The sequence below is a fragment of the Macaca mulatta genome, chromosome 1, assembly GCF_049350105.2.
Source record: "Macaca mulatta isolate MMU2019108-1 chromosome 1, T2T-MMU8v2.0, whole genome shotgun sequence".
NCBI classification, from domain to species: domain Eukaryota; kingdom Metazoa; phylum Chordata; class Mammalia; order Primates; family Cercopithecidae; genus Macaca; species Macaca mulatta.
In genome coordinates, this window is record NC_133406.1 from 83,984,196 (window position 1) to 84,007,066 (window position 22,871).

The following is a 22,871-nucleotide window of genomic DNA, read 5'->3' on the forward strand; positions in this document are numbered from 1 at the left end:
AAAATTTAAATTAAAGCACACATAAATACATAAAAGTACACAAATCATGAAGTGTACAGGCTAATGAGTTTTCACAAATGAAACATTCTCAAAAATGAGAAGTCAGCAACTAGATTAGGAACCAGAATACTACCAATGCCCCAGACCCCCTGATAATGCCATCTTCCAGTACCACCTCCCTCAGGGTAACCACCATCCTGACTTCTAGCATCAGAGGTTAGCTTTTCAGTTTTATAAAAATGTAATCATACATTATATATTCTCTTGTGTCTGACTTTATTTGTTCAACATTGTATTTGTGAGATCCATCCATGGCGCTGAGTTGTAGTTGAGTTCTTTCATTCTCACTGCTGGGTAGCATTTCCATTGTGTAATTATACCATGTTTATCATTCAATTGTAGTACTGATGGGTATTTGGGTAGTTTGTGATTTCTGGCTATAATGAACAGTGATGCTATGAATATTCTAGTATATGTATTTTGGTAAATACATGTTGATGTATCTTTTTGGTATATATTGAGAAGTAGAATTGCTTAGTCATGGTGTACTCTCTGATATGTTCTTTATTACTATAACTTCTATATTGTAGTTCCTTAAGAGTTTTGAGAGGATTACATCACTTTACTTCATTAGGAAAGGAGCCTATCACAAATGGCCTTGGGTACTACAAAAAGATTGATGAGCAACCCGTTTCTGCATGTACCATCGGCTTTGTTATGTGTCATCCTGGACTGCATAGTCTGCATGTCTTGTGAATAGCTGCTAGTCTAGGGGAGAAAATCTATTTACTAATACAATGCATATTGTTATGTGGATGACTGACAACCATTAGGAAAATAAGCCAACTGTTTAAAAATCTGATACTGCTGGGCGCAGTGGCTCACGCCTATAATCCTAGCACTTTGGGAGGCTGAAGCAGGCAGATCACCTGAGGTTGGGAGTTTGAGACCAGCCTCACCAACATGGAGAAACCCCGTCTCTACTAAAAATATACAATTAGCTGGGTATGGTAATGCATGCCTGTAATCCCAGCTACTTGGGAGGCTGAGGCAGGAGAATCATTTGAACCCGGGAGGCGGAGGTTGCAGTGGGCCAAGACTGTGCCACTGCACTCCAGCCTGGGCAACAAGGGTGAACCTCTGTCTCAAAAAAAAAAAAAAAAAATCTGATATCACGGCTGAGCATGGTGGTTCACGTCTGTAATCCCAGCACTTTGGGAGGCCGAGGAGGGCGGATCACTTAAGGTCAGGAGTTTGAGACCAGCCTGGCCTATAATATGGTAAAACCCCATCTCTACTAAAAATACAAACAAATTAGCCATGGTGGTGCACAGCTGTAGTCCCAGCTACTCAGGAGGCTGAGGCAGGAGAATCACTTGAACCTGGGAGGCAGAGGTTCCAGTGAGCTGAGATTGTGCCATTGCACTCCAGCCTGGGCAAGAGAGTAAGACTCCGTCTCAAAACAAACAAACGAAAAAAGAATCTGATGTCACAAACAGAGATGGCTTTCCTGGAAACACACAACCTCAAAGTATGCAAATGCAGGAGCATTTTAAACTCACCTGAATCATTTTAATTCTTACTCTGTAGTAGGAAACTCAATTGTTGAACCACTCTCATATAATCACATGTGAATGAAAATTCACAAATAACCCTGTTATCTATGTATTTGAAATTCAAGAATTCATAGTTCTAATGCTAATTTAAGGTTTAAAAGAGAAGGCAACAAAATTGTATAGCCAGCATGATCAGAACTTTATGAGAAAAAGCATGTATTGTTTAAAACAAAACAAAACACCAAAAAAGACTAAGGAGAAATAGACCAAAATTTGCTCTTTGGGGCTGGGCACAGTGGCTCACGCCTATATCTCAGTACTTTGGAAGGCCACGGTAGGAGGATCGCTTGAGCCCACGAGTTTGAGACCAGCCTGGGCAACATAGCAAGACTTCATCTCTACAAAAATAAACTGGGCATGTTGTGCACCTGTGGTTCCAGCTACTCAGGAGGCTGAGGTTGGGGGAGAGCTTGAGCCTGGGGAAGTTGAGGCTGTAGTTCACCAAGATTGCAAGACTGTACCACTGTACTCCAGCCTGGTCAACAGAGCAAGACCCTGTCTCAAAAAAAAAAAAAAAAAAAAAAAAAAAGAAAGAAAAAGAAACAACAACAAAATTTGGTCTCTGGGGTAGTGGAATTAAGAATAATTAGTTTTCTGGATTTTTCCAAAGTTTTTTGGAGGGCCTTATTTGTATCTTGAACCAAAAAACTCAAAATTGACAGCTTTCTATGTATAAAGCACTCTTCAACACTGATGCTGGGAGGAGTAAGAAACTTCATATAATACAGTTTTGCTAAAGGACTTTATGAAGATATTGGCTTGGTATGGATTTTCTAAAGTGTGAAGGTAAAAGGATTAAGCTTTAAATAAAAATATGGAGGGAAATCTATACATATCACTTACCTCATAGCAATACTGTTGAACTTTATGCAAAACTTTGTTTAGGTCCTTGTTCAGCTGTTCAAGCTCTAGAACAATTGTTGCATATCTCCGCTGAAATTCAATGCTGATGGGCATGGAATATGATTTCTGAGAAGAGAGAAAAATCAGATCATGGTAAGAGTTTGTTTTTTAGCAATGCAATTTCAATGATCTAAAAGATTTGACTTATCTAAAAAGCAAACTAAAGGTTATTAAATTTGTTCTAATTGTTATAGTTCTTGTCTGTGATAATGGTATTGTTATTTAGGAGACTGTCCTTGTTCATTGGAGCACCATGATGTCTGCCATTTGCTTTTTTGAAAAGGAGATTTTCTATAGAGATAAGTTAAACGGAGCAAAATGTTAATTGATAAACATGTATGCGATGTTCGTTATATTCATCTTTCAACTTTTTCATAGGATCGTTAGTTGTTAAATCGTATGTCCTCATTTGAAGCATTCTAGTTATTTAAACCAATTGATGCCGTACCTGGAATCAATTCAGTATAGCATAATGGTTTAAGAGCATGGGTGTTAGAATCAGATTATATATGTTCAAATTCCACCTCTATCACCATCTAGCTGTGTGATGTTAAGGAATTTCCTTAATCTCTCTGTGCCTCATGTTCCTCAACTGCAAAATGGGGATTATAAGAATATCTATCTAGTGAGGTTGTTGCAAAGATTAAATGAGATAATACATGCTAGCACAGTGCCTCCCACATAGAAAATGCTCAATGAATATTAACTTTTTATTGTGTCATCATTCCATATATGCTCCTTACCAAGGAGCATTATCAAATTATCCATTAACCAAAGTTAATGGACTTCGACGCCATTTCCTTCCCTCTCTTCACAGTACTTCCAATAAATTATACGCTCCTTTTCATTCCTGCTAAAAATGCTGGCAATGAAACCTCTCTAGTCAAGGAAAATTTAACCACATTTCTTTTTTCAGGGGATTTCTGAAAAAGCACATTGTCATGTACTAAGGAAGCAAAGTTGCTCCTTTTAATAAGTATAGGTAATGGCCGGGCGCGGTGGCTCAAGCCTGTAATCCCAGCACTTTGGGAGGCCGAGACGGGCGGATCACGAGGTCAGGAGATCGAGAGACGATCCCGGCTAACACGGTGAAACCCCGTCTCTACTAAAAAATACAAAAAAAATAGCCGGGCGAGCTGGCGGGCGCCTGTAGTCCCAGCTACTCGGGAGGCTGAGGCAGGAGAATGGCGTGAACCCGGGAGGCGGAGCTTGCAGTGAGCTGAGATCCGGCCACTGCACTCCAGCCTGGGGCACAGAGCAAGACTCCGTCTCAAAAAAAAAAAAAAAAAAAAAAAAAGTATACGTAGGGAAAGAAAACTTTCCTAGACCTAGGGAGGAACTACTTTATATAGATTCCAAATCACAGAATTATAGACTGAGCTAACAGAAATCTCAGAGATCATCTAGTTAAGCCATACCATTTTACAGCAGAGAAAATTGAGGACTAGAAAAGTTAAATGACTTAACAGCACACACTATTAATGATGTGTTGATTACTTAATGATGACAACAACAGATATACTAAATAGAGCTGACTAATGTGCCATGCACTAAGTGTGATTTTGTTGTTGTTTTGGGGATGGCGTCTTGCTAGCCCAGGCTAGACTCGAACTCCTGGCCTGAAGCAATCCTCCTGCCTCAGCCTCCCAAGTAGCTGCGACTATAGGCATGTGCCACCACACCCAGCTTGTTCTAAGTTTTTTTTTTTTTTTTTTTTTTGAGACAGGGTTTCACTCCCATCACCTAGGCTGGAGTGTAATGATGTGATCTCTGCTCACTACAACCTCTGCCTCCTGAGCTCAAGCAATCCTTCTGCCTCATCCTCTCGAGTAGGTGGGACTACAGGCACCAGCCACCACACCTGGCTAATTTTTGTATTTTTAGTGGAGATTGGGTTTCACCATGTTGGCCAGGCTGGTCTCAAACTCTGACCTCAAGTGATCCACCTGCCTTGGCCTCCCTAAGTGCTGGGATTACAGGCGTGAGCCACTGCGCCTGGCTTGTTTTGTTGTTTAGAGACAGGGTCTCACTCTGTTGCCCAAGCAGGACTGCAGTGCAGCCTCAAACTCCTGGACTCAAGGGATCCTCCTGTCTCAGCCTCCCAAGTAGCTTGGACTACACGCATGTGCCACTATGCCTGGCTAATGTTCTAAGTGTTTTTAAAGGATTTCATTGAATCCCCACAATAACCCTATGAGAAAGATATTATTGCTTATTGTCTCCCTTTTACATATGAGGCCCATGTACCACAGCCAGTAATTGGTAACCTTGTGGGATCTGAAGCCAGTTTGCATCAGTTAGAATTTCTCTGCTACTATGGATCTGAAGCAGTAAAAGAGAAAGAGGGGAGGGAATGCCACAGTGGGAGTAGGGAAGGGATAAGTTCCACATAGGCCTGGAATCATATCCAGGACATCCTACTTTTAGTTTACCATTGGTGCTTCCTGAATTGCTTCCTCTTCGTAAACCTCAGTTTTTGTGAAGTTAAAACCATTGGATCATCTGAAAGATTTTCTATAAGAATGCAGGGATAATGCAGGACATGCTGAATTTAATTTCATTTCCTTGTTGGGAATTGGGGGTTACTGAGGACATAGTGTAATGTAAATTATAACTAAGTATTTGATCAAGCCTCTTCTCGGGGATAAGTGTATACTTTTGCAGACTCAGAACTAGTTAATCAAAATCAAAATCATTAAAAGCTCTGTATCTCTTAGAGCGAAATTGAGGGTGTCAAGTCTCTATCTTCATCTTTCATGTTCAACATTTTAATGAATTAAAGATGTACAAAGGGTTTACATATACAGCATTACATCAAAATGTACGAAACTGGGAGATGGCTAATGCATTACAAAATGGGGTGATGTAACTAATGAACCATAAAAAAAAAAACTCCAAAACTAGACAGATATATACTTCCCGTCAAAATTATCATCTGGTTATACCTCCAACTTCTAAAAATATTTTTGAGCCCCCGTTTTTGAAGCTGTTCTCAAAGTCTTTATCTTTTTGAATATCCCCCAATGATGGAAAAAATTTCCCTTATCTTCTTAAACATCTAAATAATGAAGGGTTAATATAGAAGAATAAATGTACAAGAATGACCAAACCAATTTTGAAAGAGAAAGACAAATGGAGGTACTTGTACTGGTAGTTATCAAACAGTGTGGTATTGACATGGGAGACAAATACACCAATGGGAGAGAATGGTGGTCAGTCTTTATACTAAATTCCAACATATATGTATATGTATGCCTGGCACATATGTTTGTGTATGAATATATGTATATTAATGTTTGGAAATTTCATATATAATAAAGCTGGCCTTTCAAATCAGTGGGAAAGGATGAACTATTAATAAATTGGGACAATTATATATTTGAGGAAAAAAGTTAGGTCTTTACACTCAAATCATTCACAAAATTTTAGGATGTACTGAAGGTCTAAATATTAAAAGAAACTATAAAAGTATCATGAGAAGACAGGAGAATATGTTTATGAATAAGAGGGAGAGAAGCTATTTTAAACAAGTTACAAAAACCAAAACCAGGAAAAGGAACAGGCTGATATACAGCTGACCCTCAGATAACACAGGTTTGAATGGTGCAGGTCCACTTACATTACTTACATGCAGATTTTTAAAAAATTAATTTTTGTAACAGCCCACCAGATCATATACATGCACTTTTTCAAAAGTTACACTGGTGTGCCTGCTTCTCCTGCCTTCCCTTCCATCTCCTCTACCTCTTCTGCCTCTGCCACCCCTGAGACAGCAAAACCAACCCCTCCACTTCCTCCTCCTCCTCAGCCTACTCAACGTGAAGATGACAAGGATGAAAACCTTTATGATCTATTCCCACTTAATGAATAGTGAATATGTTGTCTTTACCTTATGATTTTCTTAATAACATTTCCTTTTCTCTAGCTTACTTTATGTAAGGATACAGTATATAATGCATATATAAGATATGTGCTCATCTACTATTTAGGTTATCAGTAAAGTTCCTGGTCAACAGTAGGCTATTAGTAGTTAAGTTTTGGGGGAGTCAAAAGCTGTATGTGGATTTTTGACTGCTGGCGGGGGTTGCATCCCTAACCTCCACGTTGTTTGAAGGTCAACTGTATTTGACTACATCAAAATTTAAATTTTCTGTACTATAGTAACATGAGAAACAAATAATTTTGTTAACATTAATAGCCAATTAACACACAAAAAGATGCTTAATTCCACTAGTAGCCTTAGAAATACAAAATAAAACAATGACATTTATATTTCACCTATCAGACTGCTAACAATTTAAAGATCTTCTAACACTAGGATTGAAGAGAGTGATCTATATTTACTGATACTATAGAGTGAAAAGCAGAATGTTACATAGTATAAAATTTATTTAAAAATGTCTGCCCTTGGCCAGGCGTGGTGGCTCAGGCCTGTAATCCCTGCACTTTGGGAGGCCAAGGCGGGCAGATCACTTGAGGTCAGGAGTTTGAGACCAGCCTGGCCAACATGGTGAAACCCTATCTCTACTAAAAATACACAAAATTAGCTGGGCGTGGTGGTGCGTGCCTGTAATCCCAGCTACTTGGGAGGCTGAGGCAGGAGAATCGCTTGAACCCAGAAGGTGGAGGTTGCAGTAAGCCAAGATTACACGACTGCTCTCCAGCCTAAGCAACAGAGCGAGACTCCATCTCAAAAAAAAAAAGGTCCCCTCCTCAAAAAAACCCAAAAGTATATATTGTTTAGGTATTTATACATAGAAAATAAATACAAAGAAAGAAAAACATACATCAAACTCAATAAGAATGGAAAATTTTTAAGAAAAGTACATTCATTTTATACATACGCATACACAATTAAAATTATTATTATTATTTTTTGAGATGGAGTCTTGCTGTGTCGCCCAGGCTGGGGTGCAGTGGCACAATTTCGGCTTACTGCAACCTCCACCTCCAAGGTTCAAGTGATTCTCCTGCCTCAGCCTCCTGAGTAGCTGGGGTTACAGGTGCGGGCTACTGCGCCAGAATAATTTTTGTATTTTTACTAGAGGCGGAGTTTTACCATGTTGGCCAGGCTGATCTCGAACTCCTGGCCTCAAGTGATCCACCCACCTCAGCCTCCCAAAGTGCTAGGATTACAAGCATAAGCCACCGTGCCTGGCCTAAAAATAACTTTTGGAGGCTGAGGCGGGTGGATCACTTGAGGCCAGGAGTTAAAGTAACAACCTGGCCAACATGGTGAAACCCCGTCTCTACCAAAAATACAAAAAACTAGCCGGGCATAGTGGCGCATGCCTGTAATCCCAGCTACTCGGGAGACTGAGGCAGGAGAATCGCTTGAACCTGGGAGGCAGAGGTTGCAGTGAGCCGAGATCGTGCCTCTCCACTCCAGCCTGGGTGACAAAGCGAGACTCCGTCTCAAAAAGTAAATACATAAATAAAATAAAAACAAGTCAAAAATATGACATTCAATTAGGCCTGCATGAATAAGGTGAGGCATTTGAACCATTAGAAATAACTAATACATTCTGATAAAAAAACCAGGTATGATCACAAAGTAATGAAAGATTTTCTTGTGTGGCTTACAGGTTCATGTTGAAGGCAGTCTGTAAACATATAAGCTTATAGGGGACAAGATGGAAAATACTAGATTTAGCAGTTCAAGATCAAGGGTATGGATTTATTTGACTAGTCCTCTACAGATGTTCGTTTAAGCATTTACAATTTTTTTGCTATTACAAACAATGCTGTGATGAACATCCTTGTATGCACATCTTCGGAATGGTACTCTAAAAGTAAAATTTCTGGCCCATCATTATGGCCAAGCTGCCTTCCGAAAAGACTTCAATTAACTTATATTCCCACCTAGAGTGTATAAATGTGCTCACTTCTTCACCCATTCGCTAATGCTTTATTTGGAACATTTACAAATCTGATGGGAAGACTAGTAATATTTAGTCTGAATAAGAATAGAAGATGGTAGAAATGTAGGTTGTCTTCAAATAATTTACTTTTTTCTTTTGTTTTACATGCACAGATTGTGTAATGATCAAGTCAAGAGTATTTGGGTATTACCTTGAGAAACAAGGGAGCTTGCAATGTACCTTAATACTACTAACAATAAAGTTGGAGATATAACCAGATGATAATTTTGAAGGGGATTACATATCCATATATCCGTTTTGTTTTAGAGTTTCTTCACGGTCCATTAGTCACATCACTCTATTTTGTAACATGTTAGCTATCTCTCAACTCTACCTTTTTTTTTTTTGAGATGGAATCTCACTCTGTCACCGAGGTTGGAGTGCAGTGGCGTGATCTCAGCTCACTGTAACCTCCACCTCCTGGGTTCAAGTGATTCTTCTGCTTCAGTCTCCCGACTAGCTAGGATTATAGGCGTGTGCCAACACGCCTGGCTACTTTTTGTATATTTAGTAGAGACAAGGTTTCACCATGTTGGCCAGGCTGGTTTCCAACTCCTAACCTCAAGTGATCTGCCCACCTCAGCCTCCCAAAGTGCTGGGATTACAGGCATGAGCCACCATGCCCAGCTATTTTGTACATTTTTATGTATACTGTATATGAAAACCCTTTGTACATTTTTAAGTGATTCATTACAATATTGAACACAAAAGATGTAGAGACTCTAATACTCTCAAAAAAAAATTCTCTGTAGGAGATACTGAGTATTTAATAATTTTGATTAACTAGTTGAGTCTGTAAAAGTATACATGTATCCCCAAGAAGAGGCTTGATCAAATGCTTATGATTTATGTTACCCTTTGTCTTCGGTAACCCCCAATTCCCATTTGAAAAGATAATCCCCATCTGAAAGACAAATACCTCATATTCTTACTCATGTGGGAGCTAAAAAAACATGAATTCATGGAGATAGAGTAGAATGATAGATAACAGAGAGTGGGAGGGAGAGTATTACCCAAAATACTCTGACTTGATCATTACACAATCTATGTATGTAAATACTCAAGGTAATACCATTATCTCTATGTGACTAAAATATTTAAAATCCTATTTTGAAATATACATTTTTGCTAACTATAGTCACTCTAGTCTGCTATCAAACATTAGAACTTACTTATTCTATTTGAAACTATTCAACAACCTCTCTTCATTTCCTCCTCATACCCTCTGGTTTCTATCACTCTACTCTCCATCTCCATGACTTCAAGTTTTTTTTTAGTTCTCACATGAGTAAGAATATGAGGTATTTGTTTTTCTTTGCCTGGGTTATTGTACTTAAAATAACAACCTCCAGTTTCATCCAGGTTGCTGCAAATGACAAGATTTCATTATTTCTTATGGCGGAATAGTATTCTATTTCTTGATCCATTTATCCATTGATGGACACTTAGGCTGATTGCACTTCTTTGCTATTGTAAATAGTGCTATTATAAACATGTGAATACAGGCATCCCTTTGATATACCGATTTTCTTTTCCTTTGGATAGACACCCAGTACTGGGACTGCTGGATCGTATGGTGGTTCTTAGTTGAGAAATCTCCATATGTTGTACATAGTGATTGTACTAATTTGTATTCCCACCAACAGTATGTAAGAGGTCCCTTTTCTCCACATCCTTGCCAGCATCAGTTATTTTTTGCCTTTTTAATAACAGCCATCCTAACTGGGATAAGATGATATCTCATTGTGGCTTTGATTTGCATTTTCCTGATGATGAGTGATGTTGAGCATTTTTTCACACACTTGTTGGCCATCTGTATGTCTTCTTTTGAGAACTGTCTATTCATGTCCTTGCTCACTTTTTATGGATTTACTATTACTTTTATTGTTATTTTACTTGTATATTCTGGATATCAGTCCCTTGTTGCATGAATAGTTGATACTTTCTCCCATTCAACTGGCTGTCTCTTCACTCTGTTGTTTTCTTTAATGTGCAGATTTTTAAGTTTAAAATAGGACCATTTGTCTATTTTTGTTTTAGTTGACAGTGCTTTTGAGGTCTTAGTCTTAAAATCTTTGCCTGAACCAATGTCCTGAAGGGTTTTCCTTATGTTCTATTCTATTATGGTTGTAGCTTCAGATTTTTTGTTTAAGCCTTTAATCCCTCTTGAGTTTTGCATATGAGATAGGGATCCAGTTTCATTCTTCTTCATATGGATTTCTGATTTTCCCAGCACCATTTATTGAAGAGGGTATCTTCCTCAACACATGTATGTTCTTGGCACCTCTGTCAAAAATCAGTTGGCTAAACATAAGTAGATTTATTTCTATGTTCTCTACTCTCTTCTGTTGGTCTATGTGTCTATTTTCATACCAGTATCATGCTGTTTTGGTTACTATAACTTTGTAATATAATTTGAAGTCAGATAGTGTGATGTTTCCGGATTTGTTCTTTTTGCTCAGAATTGATTTGGCTATTCTGGCTCTTTTTTGTTTCAAAATGAATTTTAGGATTGTTTTTTCTATTTCTGTAAAAATAACATTGGTATTTTGATAGAGATTTAATGGAATCTGTATATTGCTTTGGGCACTATGGTCATTTTAACGATAGTCTTCCAATCCGTGAGCATGAGATGTCTTTCCATTTATTTGTGTTATGGTCATTTTAATGATATTAATTCTTCTAATCCGTGACCATGAGATGTCTTTCCATTTGTTTGTGTCCTCTTCAATTTATTTCATCAGTGCGTTTCCTTGTAGAGATCTTTCACCTCCTTGGTTAAACTGATTCCTAGGTATTTAATTTTCTGGCCAGGGGTGGTGCCTCACACCTGTAATCCTAGCACTTTGGGAGGCTGAGGTGGGTGGATCACCTGAGGTCAGGAGTTTGAGACCTGCCTGACCAACATGGAGAAACCCCATCTCTACTAAAAATACAAAAATTAGCCAGGCATGGTGGCGCATACCTGTAATCCCAGCTACTCAAGAGGCTGAGGCAGGAGAATCGCTTGAACCCAGGAGGCGGAGGTTGCAGTGAGCCGAGATCACGCCACTGCACTCCAGCAGCCTGGGCAACAAAAGCGAAACTCCGTCTCAAAAAAAAAAAAAAAAAAAAATTTCTTTGTAGCTACTGTAAATGAAATTGCCTTCTTGATTTTTTGGCTACTTCATTACTGGTGTGTAGAAATGCTACTGATTTTTGTATGTTGATTTTTGTATCCAGCAACTTTACTGAATTTGCTTATCAGCTCTAAGAGTTTTTTGGTGCAGTCTTATGGTTTTACTAAATGTAAGATCATGTCATCTGCAAAGAGGGACAATTTGACTTCCTCTTTTCCAATTTCGATGGCTTTTCTTTCTTTCCCTTGCCTGATTGCTCTGGCTATGACTTCCATTACTTTGTTGAATAAGAGTGGTCAAAGCAGGTTCCAGTTCTTACAGGAAAGGCTTTCAACTTTTCCCCATTCGGTATTTAGCTGTGGGTTTGTTATCTATGGCTTTTATTATTTTGCGGTGTGTTCCTTCTATGCCTAGTTTACTGACAGTTGCTTTTTTTTTTTTTTAAATCACAAAGGAATGTTGGATTTTATCAAATGCTTTTTCTGCATCTATTGGGATAATCATGTGGTTGTTGTCCTTCATTCTGTTGATGTGATGTACATGTTTATTGATTTACTTATGTTAAATCATCCTTGGATCCCTAGTATAGATCCCTCTTGATAATGGTATACTATCTTTGTTATGAGATGTTGAATTCAGTTTGCTAGTGTTTTATTAAGGATTTTTGTGTCTATGTTCATGAGTGACATTGGACTAGTTTTTTTAGTTGTGTCCGTATCTGGTTTGGTATCAGGGTAATGCTGGCCTTGCAGAATGAGTTGGGAAGAATTCTCTCCTCTTCAATATTTTGGAATAGCTTAAGGATGACTGGTATTAGTTTTTTACATATCTGGTAGAATTTGGCCTGTATTCATGTGGTCCTGGGCTTTTCTTTGTTGGGGGGCTATTTTTATTACTACCTCAATCTCACAAATTGTTAATGGTCTGTTCAGGTTTTCTATTTCCTTCTGATTTAATCTTGATAGGCTGTTTGTGTCCAGGACTTCATCCATTCTCTCTAGGTTTTCCAGTTTGTTAGCATATAGTTATTCATAACAGTCTCTGATGATATTCGGTCTTTCAGTGGTACCAGTTGTAATGTCTTTTTTTCATTTCTGATTTTAGTTCTTTTCTTGGCTAGTATAGCTAGCAGTTTATACATTTTGTTTATTTTTTCAAAGAACCAACTTTTCATTGATCCTCTGTTTTATTTTGTTTAGTCTCTATTTTGTTTAGTTCTGCTCTGATCTTTGTTATGTTTTTCCTTCTGATAATTCTGGGTTTGGCTTGTTCTTGCTTTTCTGGTTCCTTGAGGTGCATTACTGGATTGTCTACTGGAAATTTCGACTTTTTGGATATAGGCATTTATTGCTATAAACTTCCCTCTGAGTATTGATTTTGTTTTATTCCACAGGTATTGGTATGTTGTATTACCATTTTAAGATTTTTTTTTAAATTTTCCATCATAATTTCTTCATGACTTAATGGTTGTTCAGGAGCATGTTGCTTAACTTCCATGTATTTGTATAGTTTCCAAAGTTCCTCTCAGTATTGTTTTCTAGTTTTATTCTATTGTGGTCTCAGAAGATACTGGATATGATTTTGATTTTTAAAAAATTTGTTGAGACTTGTTTTGTGCCTTAACATAGGGTCTATCCTGGAGAATATTCCATGTTTTGATAAGAATGTACATTCTGTAGTTGTTGGATAAAATGTTCTGTAAATGACTGTTAGATCCATATGGTCTAAAGTTCAGTTTAAATTCAATATATACATATATATTTTTCTGAGACAAGAGTCTTGCTCTGTCACCCAGGCTGGAGTGCCGTGGTGCAATCTCGGCTCACTGCAATCTCTGTCTCCTGGATTCAAGCGATTCTCCTGCCTCAGCCTCCCGAGCAGGTGGGACTACAGGCATGCGTCACCACGCCCAGCTAATTTTTTTTTTTTTGTATTTTTAGTAGAGATGGGGTTTCACCATATTGGCCAGCCTGGTCTTGAACTCCTGACCTCGTGATCCACCCGCCTTGGCCTCCCAAAGTGCTGGGATTATAGGCGTGAGCCACTGCGCCTGGCCAAAATCCAGTATTTCTCATTAATTTTCTGTCTAGATGATCTGTTTAATGCTGAGTGGGGTGTTGAAGTTTCCCACTATTATTGCATTGGAGTTTATTATTATTATTATTATTATTTTCTCTTTCCCCATCATGAAATAGCTCTCTCTTTAGATCTAGTAATATGTGCTCCGTGAATCTGGGTGCTACAATGTTGGGTGCACATATATTTAGAATTGCTATATACTCTGGCTGGATTGATTCCTTTATCACTACATTATATAATGACCTTGTATTTTAAAAAAACTGTTACTGACTTAAAGTTTGTTTTATCTGGTATAAAGTGTAGCCACTTCTGATTTCCATTTACATGGAATATCTTTTTTCATTCCTTTACTTTCAATCTATATGTGTCTATACAGATAAAGTGCATTTCTTTTTTTTTTTTTTTTTTTTGAGATGGAGTCTCGCTCTGTCGCCCAGGCTGGAGTGCAGTGGTGTGATCTCGGCTCACTGCAAGCTCTGCCTCCCGGGTTCATGCTATTCTCCTGCCTCAGCCTCCCCAGTAGCTGGGACTACAGGTGCACACCGCCACACTCAGCTAATTTTTTGTATTTTTAGTAGAGACGGGATTTCACTGTGTTAGCCAGGATGGTCTTGATCTCCTGACCTCGTGATCCACCCGCCTCGGTCTCCCAAAGTGCTGGGATTACAGGTGTGAGCCACCACGCCCGGCCAAAGTGCATTTCTTATAAGCAGCATATACTTGGGTCATGTTTGTTTTGAATACATTCAGCCAGTTTATACAAGGAGAGAATTTAATCCATTTACATTTAAGGTTATTGATTTGGGTGTTTTTGTTCCTATCATATTGTTATTTGCTGGTTGTTCTATATATTCTTTATTTCTTCTCTTAATGTTTGTCATTTTGGTCTGGTTGTTTTCTGTAGTGGTACCATTTGAGTCCTGCGTGCTTGCTTTACCAGTGTTTTATACTTCCATGTGTTTTCATGATGGTAAACACTTTCAGGTTTAGGATGCTCTTGAGCATTTCTTGTATGGTCAGTCTAGTGGTGATGAATTCCCTCAGCTTTTGCTTGTTTGGGAAAGGCTTTACTTCTTCATTTAAGAAGCATTAGTTTCTTTCAGCACTCTAGATATATTATCCCATTCTCTCCAGGCCTGTAAGGTTTCTGCTGAGTGATCTACTCTTAGTCTGATGGGGATTCTTTACAGGTAACTAGATGCTTTTATCTTGCTATTTTTGGAATTCCCTCGTCTTTGACTTTAGACAGTGTGACTATAATGTGATGTGAAGAAGTCCTTTTTGATTATATCTATTTGGAGATCTCAGAGCTTTCTGTATCTGGATGTGTAAATCTATTGCTAGACTTGGGACGTTTTCCTCTATTATTTCATTAAATAGGTTTCCTAATCCTCCTGTTCTCTCTTCACCCTCTGGGACCCTAATAATTTGAATATTTGGTCACGTTATGGTGTCCCATATGTCATGAAGGTTTTGTTCACCTTTTTGTTTTTTTTTTCCGTTAGCCTGAATAGGTTATTTCGAAAGACTTGTCTTCAAGTTCCAAGATTCTTTCTTCTGCTGGATCTAGTCTATTGTTGAAGCGTTCTTTCTTCTTTTTTTTTGAGACGGAGTTTCGCTCTGTCACCAGGCTGAAGTGCAGTGGTGCGATCTCTGCTCACTGCAACCTCTGCCTCCCGGGTTCAAGTGATTCTCCTGCCTCAGCCTCCTGAGCAGCTGGAACTACAGACTCATGCCACCATGCACAGCTAATTTTTGTATTTTCTAAGTAGAGATGGGGTTTCACCACATTGACCAGGATGGTCTCGATTTTTTGACCTCATGATCTGCCCACCTCGGCCTCCCAAAGTGCTGGGATTACAGGCGTGAGCCACCACGCCCGGCAAAGCTTTCTAATATATTTTGTATTTCATTTAATGAATACTTCAGTTCCAGAATTTGTTTGTTTGGTTCTTAAAAAGTATATCTTTATGGTGAATTTATCATTCACATCCTGAACTGCTTTTCTAGTTCCTTTGTATTGTTTTTCAGAATTCTCTTCTCTCTCACTGAGCTTCTTTAGAATCAGTAATTTGATTTTTTTTCAGGATTTCAAGAATGTCTTTTTGATTGGAATCTGTTGCTGGAGAATTATTGTGTTCCTTTGGAGGTGTCATATTTCCTTGTTTTTAAATGTTTCTTGTCCTTAAGTTGATATCTGTGCATCTGGGTATAACAGTTGCTTCTTCCAAGTTTTTTGAATTTGTTTTTTTTTTCTTCTTTTAGAGTTGAAATCTTCCTCTATCACCCAGGCTGGAGTGCAGGGGCACAATTACAGCTCACTGCAGCCCAAACTCTTGGGCTTGAGTGATCCTCCCACCTCAGCCTTCCAAGTAGCTAGGACTATAGGCATGAACCACCATGCTTGGCTAATGGTTTTTTTGAGAAGGAGTCTCGCTCTGTCACCCAGGCTGGAGTGCAGTGGTGCGATCTCGGCTCACTGCAAGCTCCGCCTCCCAGGTTCACGCCATTCTCCTGCCTCAGCCTCCAGAGTAGCTGGGACTACAGGCGCCCGCCACCATGCCCGGCTAATGTTTTGTATTTTTTTTTAGTAGAGACGGGGTTTCACCGTGTTAGCCAGGATGGTCTTGATCTCCTGACCTCGTGATCCGCCCATCTCGGCCTCCCAAAGTGCTGGGATTACAGGCTTGAGACACCACGCCCCGCCAGCTAATTTTTTAAAAAATCATTTTTATGGGCCAGGTGCGGTGGCTTACAACTGTAATCCCAGCACTTTGGGAGGCTGAGGTGGGCTAATTGCCTGAAGTTGGGAGTTCAGGACCTGCCTCACCAACATGGAGAAACCCTGTCTCCACTAAAAAAATACAAAATTAGCCAGGCATGGTGGTGCATGCCTGTAACCCCAGCTACTTGGGAGGCTGAGGCAGGAGAATCGCTTGAACCCGGGAGGCGGACATTGCAGTGAGCCAAGATTGCACCATTGCACTCCAGCCTAGGCAACAAGAGTGAAATTCTGGCTCAAAAGAAAAAAAAATCATTTTTATAGAGACGGGGTGTCACTGTGTTACTTAGGCTGGTATTAAACTCTTGGTCTCAGGCAATCCTCCTGCCTTGGCCTCCCAAACTGTTGGGATTACAGGCATGAGTCACTGCACCTGGCTGAAATTGCTTTTGTAGGGGAGGACTTTTTCCTGAATATGTATCTATGGTATTGGTTGGGTGGGATACTTTGGCTTGATTTTGGATGCATGCAGCAGTGTAGTCTATTTCTTTGACTGTAAACAGCATGAATGGTATCTATGGCTTCCTCAGTAGTTCAGGGTAGAGTTATTTGTGGATGCTCTGGTGAAGTTTTGCAGAAGACTGGGATGCCATGTAGGTCGGTCTTTGGGCCCCAATGGTGGCAGTGGTGGGCTAAGCATGCCTGTCCTTGGATTCCAAGGTGGTGTATGCTGGCACTGATGTTAAGAGGTCCAGGCACGCCAATTCTTGTGGTTCCAGGTGGCTTACTGGATGCTGGTAGGGTAGTGGCAGCAGTGGGCTGGGTGGGTGGGCAGAATTTTGGGCCCTGAGGCAGCCAGTGTCACATGAACAATGACAATGACAGTGGCAAGATGACCTTCTAGGTCCCCAAGGGCCCAGTAATGCTGGTGTTGGCAGTGGCTGTGATGGGCTGGGTGGGCCAGTCTCCAGGTGTGCAGGTGGCATGTGCAGGTAGGTGCCAGCTGTGGTGGTAGTGGCTGGGGGGTAGGCCCAAACTCAGGCCCCTGGGAGGAGTGTTCAGGTACAAGTGGTGGTATACTGGGCTGGGCAATAGCCTGGCTGTTGGACTGTGTACTCTGGCACAAGGGGCAGGGGGACCGAAGCTGGGCTGAGCAGTCTTGTTCTCAGGCTCCCTGATGGTAAGGGCAGGTGCAACCAGTGGCAGGCAGGGGTGGGGCAATTCCCCAGGCCACCAGTGGAATGCTTGGGTGGGGAGCTGCCCTGCCACACTGGGGAGGGAGGCATTGCCTTCAATGGTGGGCAGCCTAGGCCAGTGGGTGCAGAACACGCATGCCGCTTGTACTTCAGCCCCTGCTGCCATAGCCAGTGACTCACATGTGCTTCAGTCCCTGGTGCAGTAGCCCATGGTCAAATGCACGTAAACCCTAGGGGTAGCAGCCATTCTTCTCTTGCATCTCAGCTGTGGTGCCACTAGGTTCTGGGATAGTGCACAGTCTGTTGGGGCTGGGCTCTAAAATGGCACCTTGTTGTAGCTGCTTAGGTCTTAGGGAGCATGTGAGACGCAGTGCAAGCTTCCTCTCTGGAGCAGTGCTGTTGCACAAGATCCCGAAAGCTCTGTGTGTTAGTTTCAGGACCCATGAGAGTCAAGGGCTCTCCTGTGGCTAGGATTGCAGGAGCTGACAGTGGGAATGAGGACTTCTGAGGGTCTCTTGTTTACACTTTCCCTGTATTGGGGAGTCTCTCTTGGCTCTCATCTGATCCCAGCCTAGCAGGCTGTCTCACTTTCTTCTTCCTTGCTTTAAATATTTCCTGTCACTTTTCTGCTGAATTCCAGTATTCTCTTTTGGATGATCTATTTGAAGTGTGATTATCTACTTACTATTTTGCTTCTTAGTGGAGGAGTTGAGTACAAAAATGCCTATAGTCAGTCATCTTGAAGCCTCCCATCATATTCTCCAAATATCTTAATAGTTACCACATGGAAGATGTAGCAGACTTATTAAAACTGTTTCAGAAAGTGAAACTAGGATTAATGAAGGAAAGCTACTGAGTCAACATTAAGAGTAAACAGTGAGTTAGGTCACTTTCTTCTTTAGCTTTGGGAAATTTTCTTCTATCATTGTTTTGATAACTCCCCTCCCCTCTATTTTCTCTGCTCCATTTGTGGGTACCCTATTGGCTGAATGTTGGACAATGGAATTGGTACTCTCTGTTTCTTAATTTTTCTCTCAGATTTTCCATTTCTGGCTTTCAATAGTATGTTCTGAGAGAGCTCAACCTTTTCTTCTTAATCTTCTCTTGAAGATAATTTTAATTTTTTTTGGAACAGAAAATACATTTGCATGGCTTAAAATTCAAAAATTAGGTCTCCCCCTAATGCCACTTACTTATTCTCTTCTCTTTAGAAGTAATCAGTATAAAAAAAAAAAAAAAAGAAGTAATCAGTATTACCAGTTTCTTAAGCATCTTTCCAGAGATAGACTATTTACACACAACAAAAAAGGCACATATTTCCTCCTGAATCCACCCTTCCTTTTCCAAATGAATGGGAATGTATCATAAACATGCTCAGCACTTTCATCTTCTCACTTGAAATCTTCAGGTTTGTTCAAGTGAGCTTCCCTGTTACAGGGTGTTACACTGTATAAATATATTACACATGTAACCAGTTCCTTATTATGTTTTATTTTTAAAATTTATTTTAAAAACTATGTATTTTTTTGAGACGGAGTCTCGCTCTGTCACCCAAGCTGAAGTGCAGTGGCATGATCACGGCTTACTGCAACCTCTGCCTCCCGGATTCAAGCAATTCTCCTGCCTCAGCCTTCTGGGTAGCTGGGATTACAGGTGCATGCCACCACGCCTGGCTAATTTTTGTATTTTTAGTAGAGATGGGGTTTCACCATGTTGGCCTGACCTCGTGATCCACCCACCTCAGCCTCCCAAAGTGCCAGGATTACACGCATAAGCCACCGCGCCAAGCCAAAAAACTATTATTATTATTATTTTTAGAGATAGGATATTGCTCTATTGCCCAAGCTAGAGTACAGTGGTACGATCAGAGCTCACTGCAACCTCAAACTCCTGGGCTCAAGCAATCCTCCTGCTTCGGTCTCCTGAGTAGCTGAGACTACAAGCATCTGCAACTGTGCTTGGCTAATTTCCTAAACATTTTTGTAGAGACAGGGTCTCACTATGTTGCCCAGGCTGGTCTTGAACTCCTGGCCTCAGGCAATCTTCCTACCTTAATCTCCCAAATTAGCTCCTTCTCGATGAACATTCAGATTGTTTTTAACCTTCAGATCTTGCAAACATGCTGCAATGAACATGTAGTCATTTTGGACAAAGGCAAACATATGTGTGGAAGTTTCCAGGAGTGCTACTGCTAAATCAAAAGACTTGAGCATTTTAAATCTTGTCAGATATTGCCGAAGCACCTGTAGGGGCCAGAGGGACTTCCCCTTCACCTTCTGAAGGCTCACTGAAAATCACTGACAAAAGAGAGACTAATAGGAAAAAAGGCATACACATTTATTTGGTTATAACTTTATGTGACGCCAGAGTCTTCAGAATGAAAAATACAAAATACACTGTCAATTTTTGTGCTTAGGTTCACAAAGCATATGGACAGTGGTATGGAAATATGATTGGACACAGGAGGCTAAGGCACAAGTATTGCTTGAGCCCAGGAGGTGGAGGCTGCAGTGAGCTGAGGTTGCACCACTGCACTCCAGCCTAGGCAACAGAGCAAGACTCTGTCTCCAAAAAAAGAAAAGAAAAGAACAAAAAAGAAATATGATTGGACAAACAGGGTATGATCTAATGCTAACAAAGTAGGGAAATCCAAGTAAGGCCTGTCTAGATTTCTCTTGGCCTCTCTCTGCAGCAATCCTTCCTATGGGTATGAGGCAGAATCCTGTCTGGAATGGGGGTCTTATGACCTATAGTCAAAGTAGGTCAAATAATTTCTTTATGACCAATTTTTACACACAAAGGTGACGGGCAAGCTGGAGTAATACTCTCAGATTTTATATAAGGCTGGCTTCTGGGAAAAGGAGTTCTGGTTTCTATGACCTGCTTTGGGGAAGAGGGATTCTGGTTTCTACAGTTAGCCTCAGAAGAAAATGAGAGATCAAAGATAGGTGGGCAAAAAAAGGTCAGAGAGAGCTGCTCCTGAGGCCTTCATTTCGGGGTATCATTTTCTGAGACCCTGTACACCCTTCATAAAAAATGTACTAATTTATGTCTAAGAATGCCTACTTATCCACATCCTCACCAATACAGTGTTCTGTTAAAGTTTCTTAGTTCTGCCAGTCGCATACTTTTTTTTTTCCCAAGAAACAGGGTCGCATTCTGTCACCCAGAATGGAGTTCAGTGATATCATTCTAGCTCACCACAGCCTCAAACTTCTGGGCTCAAGCAATGCTCCCCCATCAGTCTCCTGAGTAGCTGGGACTATACCATGCCTGGCTAATTTTTCTAAAAAATATTATTTTTTTTTTGTTTTTTTTTTTGAGACAGAGTCTTGCTCTGTTGCCCAGGCTGGAGTGCAGTGGCATGGAGTGCAGTGGCAACCTCTGCTTCCTGGGTTAAAGTGATTCTCTTGCCTCAGCCTCCTGCATAGCTGGGATTACAGGCATGTGCCACCATGCCCAGCTAATTTTTGTATTTTTAGTAGAAACAGGGTTTGGCCATGTTGGCCAGGCTAGTCTCAAACTCCTGGCCTCAAGCAATCCAATGGCATGAACCATTATACCCAGCCCCAATTAAACATTTTTATTGTTCCATTTCCCATCTACTTCCCCCTAACTAGCTTGATATTCATCTTTTACTATTATTTTAATAGGTTCCTTAGAGATTAAAATGTCATCCATCTTTGATTTATCTAGGCCTATATGTATATACACCCCTACCCTGACCAACAGGCAATTATAGTGTATTTTAATTCTCTCTATACTTTAAGTGCCACAAGAATTATTTAATGTGTCACTTAGATTAATCCACATATTTACCCTTTTTGTTTCTTCATTCCCTGAATCTTCATGTTTCTTTTACAAACTTCAAGTTTTTTCTTCTATTTAAACAAAAACTTTAGTATTTCCTTTAATGTAGATATTCTGGTAAGAAAGTCCATAAATTTGTCTACAACTGTCCTTGTATTAACTTTATCCTTGAAGGCATTTTCACTGGTTATGGAAATTTAGGTTGGCAGTTATTTTGTTTCAGCCCTGTGAAGATGTCATTCCATTATCTTCTGTCTCCTGTTGTTTTTGTGGAGATGGGAGCTCTCAGACAAATTGTTGGTTGCTCGTTTGTACATACTTCTCACTCCCATCCTGCCCTGGGTACTCTAACATTTTTTCACTTTGTGTTTAGTTTCAGCAGTTTTAAGATAATGTGTCTAGGCTGGGCGCGGTGGCTCAAGCCTGTAATCCCAGCACTTTGGGAGGCCGAGACGGGCGGATCACGAGGTCAGGAGATCGAGACCATCCTGGATAACAAGGTGAGACCCCGTCTCTACTAAAAAAATACAAAAAAACTAGCCGGGCGAGGTGGCGGGCGCCTGTAGTCCCAGCTACTCGGGAGGCTGAGGCAGGAGAATGGCGTGAACCCGTGAGGCGGAGCTTGCAGTGAGCTGAGATCCGGCCACTGCACTCCAGCCTGGGCCACAGAGCCAGACTCTTGTCTCAAAAAAAAAAAAAAAAAAAGATAATGTGTCTAGGCTGGGTGGGTGTGGTGGCTCACACCTGTAATCCCAGCACTTTGGGAGCTGAGGAGGGCGGATCACGAGGTCAGGAGATTGAGACCATCCTGGCCAATACGGTGAAACCCTGTTTCTACTAAAACAAAACAAAACAAAACAAAAAACAAACAAAAAATTAGCCAGGGGAGGTGATGGGCGCCTGTAGTCCCAGCTACTCCGGAGGCTGAGGCAGGAGAATGGTGTGAACCCAGGAGGCAGAGCTTGTAGTGAGCCGAGATCGCGCCACTGCACTGCAGCCTGGGCGACAGAGTAAGGCTCTGTCTCCAAAAAAAAAAAAAAAAAGATAATGTGTCTAAAAGTCACTATCTTTTTATTTATCTCATTGGGGTTGATAAGAATCTATCTGTGGTTTGTTGTTTTTTCACAGTTTTGTAATGCCTTTAGTCATTATCTTTTAAAATACTGCTTTTGTTCCATTCTTTCTTTTTCCTTCTGCTATTTCATTACACATTAGACCTTCCTCACTGTATCCCCTATTTGTCGTCTCTTCTCTTCTATATTTTCCACTCATTTTTATCTTCATGTTTCATTCGGGATATTTTCTTCTGATCTATTTTAAATTATTAGCTCTCTCTTTAGTTGTTTCTAATCTGCTGTGGTTGTATCCACCAACTGGGTTAATTCTGATTGCTAGAGTTTATAGTTTTCATTTGGTCTTTTTTATTGTTGTTTCCAGTTCTCTTCTAAAATTCTCAATTTTGTCTCATCTCTTTTAACAAATTAAGCATTTAAAATATATTTCTA

General features: G+C 40.3%; 1 protein-coding gene across 3 annotated transcripts in view; it reads right to left on the bottom strand.

Annotated features, from left to right (window-relative positions):
* LIN9 (lin-9 DREAM MuvB core complex component) overlaps positions 1–22,871 on the bottom strand; it is an 88,690-nt gene that overhangs the window by 4,162 nt on the left and 61,657 nt on the right. For all 3 annotated transcript variants that reach the window (XM_077938773.1, XM_015115129.3, XM_028826173.2), the window contains one exon: positions 2,460–2,585. In XM_077938773.1, coding sequence (XP_077794899.1) covers positions 2,460–2,585 — 126 coding nt within the window. The remainder of the gene's footprint in view (positions 1–2,459; positions 2,586–22,871) is intronic.